General features: G+C 35.0%; 1 protein-coding gene and 1 long non-coding RNA gene across 2 annotated transcripts in view; one reads left to right on the top strand and one right to left on the bottom strand.

Moving 5' to 3' along the window:
* The window catches only part of LOC107573228 (uncharacterized), a 4,629-nt gene extending 4,094 nt beyond the window's left edge, over positions 1 to 535 (top strand). Inside the window, exons 5-6 of the mRNA XM_016259666.1 lie at positions 47 to 176; positions 277 to 535. Of these exons, the coding sequence (XP_016115152.1) occupies positions 47 to 176; positions 277 to 445 (299 nt within the window). The 3' untranslated portion in view covers positions 446 to 535. The remainder of the gene's footprint in view (positions 1 to 46; positions 177 to 276) is intronic.
* A 973-nt stretch (positions 536 to 1,508) lies between these two features.
* On the bottom strand, positions 1,509 to 2,637 carry LOC107573230 (uncharacterized). Its single transcript, XR_001607470.1, has 4 exons — positions 2,548 to 2,637; positions 2,205 to 2,367; positions 1,679 to 1,780; positions 1,509 to 1,534 (listed from the first exon to the last, which is right to left on the bottom strand). It is a non-coding gene; the product is annotated as an uncharacterized lncRNA (long non-coding RNA).
* Positions 2,638 to 4,426: the final 1,789 nt, after the last annotated feature.

Raw genomic sequence — 4,426 nt, 5'->3', positions numbered from 1 at the left:
TGGACAATTACAAATAATTATGTTGTGTATAATTATAATATTTTAGATGAATGCAGTGATCTGGCTGGTGACATCATGTACCTGGCAACAAAATTCATCCCCCAGAAAAAAGTGGCTGAAGGCCTGTTGGAAGAGGGAAATGTCAATGAAGCCATGTTCAAAACAGAAGACTGCAGGTAATTTAGTAACAATTTACTATTACACTTAACATTGACTAAATGATTTAATTCCAGGTGAACTGGAAAACTAAATAGCTGTTGATATTTTCAATTGCAGGAAGACCATGAACGCTTTACAAGATGCTTTAGAGAGTAATTGGGAAACATTTGACCTGGCAACACATGGTCTTGGTCCTGCTGTTATAAAGGGCACTTTTGCATTAGTTGATGCATGTCTTAAGGAAAAGATGAGAGCACTGAAATCAAAAGTCTCCACAGACGAGTAAGGTTTTACCCCACTTTATTTAGTACTTCCATTGTTTCAAATGCTTGTTTCTTGTTGATGTTCACTGTTCAGCAGTACAAAAAATAAAATAAAACAAAACGTTACAAAGACATTTATTTTTACAAGATTCTTGAAACCTCACTACACATACTAGCCTGTTTATGATGCTTTTTAAGGGACTCAATACAATGAGCAATTAGAAACAAGTAATTTATATTCTGATTCCATTGTCATATCAGATGTTTTGCAGTTTATGAATGGCAGATTCCAGAGAAATTTAATTGCAAACATTTTTAGTGTTTAATAAACACTACCATAGGGTTGTATTGCAAATTATTTTTGATTTTTCCCCCTTTTCCTTCTGTTTTTTCGTTTACAAATGTAATTCATTGTGAGTACACATTTTGCCTTTTTTACCTGTTGCCGATAGGCATGCAGTGCAGTTATTTTTCTTTTTCTTGACCGAATACTGAAGTTTGAAAAAACTAGTCTGTGTGCCCTCTCTACCATCTTGTACAGCTCCTTGTTTTCAATGTACGTTTCTGATTGGCTCCATTCTATAAGGTCTGTTAACATGGCCTGAAGTTCTGGTTTTGGCTTTCTGTTGGGTGTTTTCTGGCAATCTGGATAATTAGAGATTAACTCAGAAGGTGTCAGTGGAACGTAGAGGATGTTGCGAACCAAAATACAGACACATTTTTGGTTATGACTATTTGCCATGCATGTACAAAAATTTGGGCTTTTGTGATTTATAGTTGCGGCACTTCCATCACTGTGAAAGACAGTGAGGTTTTCATCATCTGTAATATATGAATGACTATCAATTATTTTTCTTGCAAGAGTAGACCTGATGTCTTGAATGTCTAGTCGTTGTTGCGGTGCAACAATTCTCGAGAAAACTATATGTTTGCACAGAGAACCACTTCTGGATGTTCTGCAGTCACATTTGACCATGACCAAATCAACTGTGTGAAACTGAGTGCTAGTATCTGGTGGAATAATGCATGTTCCGTTTTCATTCATTTCACATTTTGAATCCAGCCCCTTCTCAATCATAGACTAGACACTTGCTGCCAGCTCTTCTATGTAACTGAAAATCACACAATCATTCATTAGAAATGTAAATTAGTAGTGGCAGGAAATTATTGAAAATATAATTTATAAATATATTTAAAGTAGAGTAAAAAATGTTAATAGATTTGGAAGATAAGTGGATATTACAATTAACATTTACCAGTAATATTTGTGGACATCACCATACAGCAGGCTAAGGAGCTGGTCAATTCGCCTGTTAGTGTCCCCCTTCAGGAACTGATATTTCATTGTGTGGAAGAATCTATGCAAGAAAGACAACCGATTTGCCACAGTCAATATATTTAAAACGGTAGTTATGCGTTAAGGTATTTTATGACAAATACTTCTGGGTTTTTCTTTTTGGTTTTAGAGAGAGAGTGACAGAATATTGATTTACTGCTAGTTTTAAACATTACCTTAACAGGATTAGCACACCAAGAAAATGTTGAATATGAAAAATGTCCTGGCAAAGGAGTCATTGACTATGGAAGTCAATGGGGCTTATCATCTGTCAATGGAGCTAATCGACTGTTTGCTTACCCACATTCTTCAAAATATCTAATGTGTTAAGCAGAAGACAGAAATTCATACAGGTTTGAAACTACTTGAGTAAACAACTACACTAGTTTTAGTGACAAGAAGAATGCATGTTCATTATTCAAATAAATAGGCCTAAAATCCTGTACCTTTCTGCCTTGTTGTTGGTTTCACTGTTTTCATGATTGAATGATCTGCCAAAATTGGACCACAACTCCCCCCAAGAAGTCCAATGATTCTTCAAATATGTTGACATGTGTAGGAATCCAGCTCTTTGCACTTTGTAGAGGAAGTTTGGATAAAATCCTCTTCCTGAAGAACAGAAACATAAATTCACAAGGTTTATAACCTTTCAACAGTCTAAAAACAAGCTAAAGAATATTTGAGTAGAGGAAGACTCTATCTACGAGGCCTGAAGACCTACTTACAGCTTTGTCAAGCCAAAATAGTGTGGGGAAAAGCTTGTTTAGGTTATAGCTGTGAAAGGGTTACCGTTAAACACGCCTTCATTGTGACCATTGCTTGAATCACGATGTTTCTTTGGCCCACTGGTAGGTTTCCTCCATCTTGTTTTACCAACCACCTGTGGTGTTAAAAGAAATATATATTTTTAGATTTCATTACCATTGTTTGTGTAATTTTGTACAAAATAATTTAAAATTCCAAATGGGAAAGCATAGACGAAACTCACAATTGTGTTTTACAAAGTGAAATTCTGAAAGACAACTAAATAAAACCATATGTAATTTACTACAGATTCTGAGAAAATGTTAATTGCTGCAGTCTATTTAAAAATATTTTATTTAATTATTCACTCACACACTTTTTTTATTGTTTTGAATAAATGATTCAAATATATTTTTAAGTCACTTTTCGCCACTTGCTGGTGCAACAATCTAGTTGATGATCTTTATTTGTCAAGTTACTTTCTAAAGGTGATTTACTCTATTTTGCTACCGTAGACATCAGTGTTTATATCTGAACTACAAACTTTTATCTGTGGTTGAAAAGACAGCTGCTCTCTTTCTAAAAACAATTCAGGGGACCCATTACCCAAACTTAAATTCATGGCTGTTCAAAATTAAAATTTATTGTTAGAATTGTTAAATTCAACCTTTTATGTTGCAAACTTTATTTTGTTGAGTTCTTAATCTCAATAGAACTATCTTGATAACTTTGTAAACTTAATTTTTTGAGAAATCTGACTTTAAACGTTGTGTTTATGCTACAATTTAAGCTTCTCTAACTCAATGTAGTTTGTTGGTTGAACCTAAGTTCATTTGAAGTTGTCATAACATAAAAATTTATGCAAACAGTTGGGTTAACACATGGGTCAACGGCAGCGCCCATGCAGATTTGAATGTTCACTGTGATCATACATGTTAAAGGTTTTATAATCATAGCCAAATCATTGTCATTTAGGAATAGGATCGCATGGGTGTTTGAATCAAGATCACAATCTTTTAACGATTAATAGTCCAGCACTAGCTCATACTAATGTTTTTAAGGTATTTGTGAATTATTGGCAATAATCATACAAGTAAATAAATAAACAATATATATTTCAAAGTATTTCTAATATACTATACTTAGAAATAATGAATTTGCTGTGTGAACTGTTCTGTCATCTACCTGCGTGTGAAACCAGCAAACGAGGACCTTTGTTGAAGGAAAAATCTGCCTTATGGCATTGAGCTCTTTCTGGTCCCTGTCAATCATGACTGACCTATACAGAAAAAGGAAAACACATGAAATTCATGATTTTAACAGGTTTTTGTTCGACAAGTCACAATATGGAGAATTGAAGGGCTCCTTTCTTAGTCCCAAAGGGTACTAATCGGGGAAGAAAGCCAGGATTACAGCTAGAAAGCTTTTCCAGGCAGAGAGTGAGTGTGGCTGTTGATTCCTGACTTATAATGAAGTATGCAAATGGAACACCTCTTCCAATACTATTGCTCAGAAGAAGTTTATATGAGGTCATCCCTTTGTAGGTGGCATCCATGAACATCATGGGATGTGGATGTTCCTTAAGTAGTTGTTTTTGCCAGGGTGTCTGTACTACAATTATCAAGGGTTGTTCATCACTTAATGACTGATAAAAACAAATGTTCTCCTTTAGCTCTGATGTGGCGAGTATATCCACACTGACACAATCTTTTATATCAGGAAAAATTAGGGCATTGATGCTCTTTTTGATGATTCTAATATCCTCTGGTGTAACAATATCGACGATTGTGTTTGTCGATATGTCCATGCCTTTCTGCCCAATCAACACTCTTCAGAACCGATAGTCCTTGCTCAAGCCACATGTCAATAAAGGCAATAATGTTTCAACATTTTGTGCACAACAGCACCTGTAACTCCAGCATCC

Source organism: Sinocyclocheilus grahami, unplaced genomic scaffold, assembly GCF_001515645.1.
Source record: "Sinocyclocheilus grahami isolate Dianchi unplaced genomic scaffold, SAMN03320097.WGS_v1.1 scaffold1897.1, whole genome shotgun sequence".
In the NCBI taxonomy this organism is placed as follows: Eukaryota; Metazoa; Chordata; class Actinopteri; order Cypriniformes; family Cyprinidae; genus Sinocyclocheilus; species Sinocyclocheilus grahami.
The sequence above is the reverse complement of the archived record's forward strand: the minus strand, read 5'-3'. Positions and strand labels throughout refer to the sequence as shown.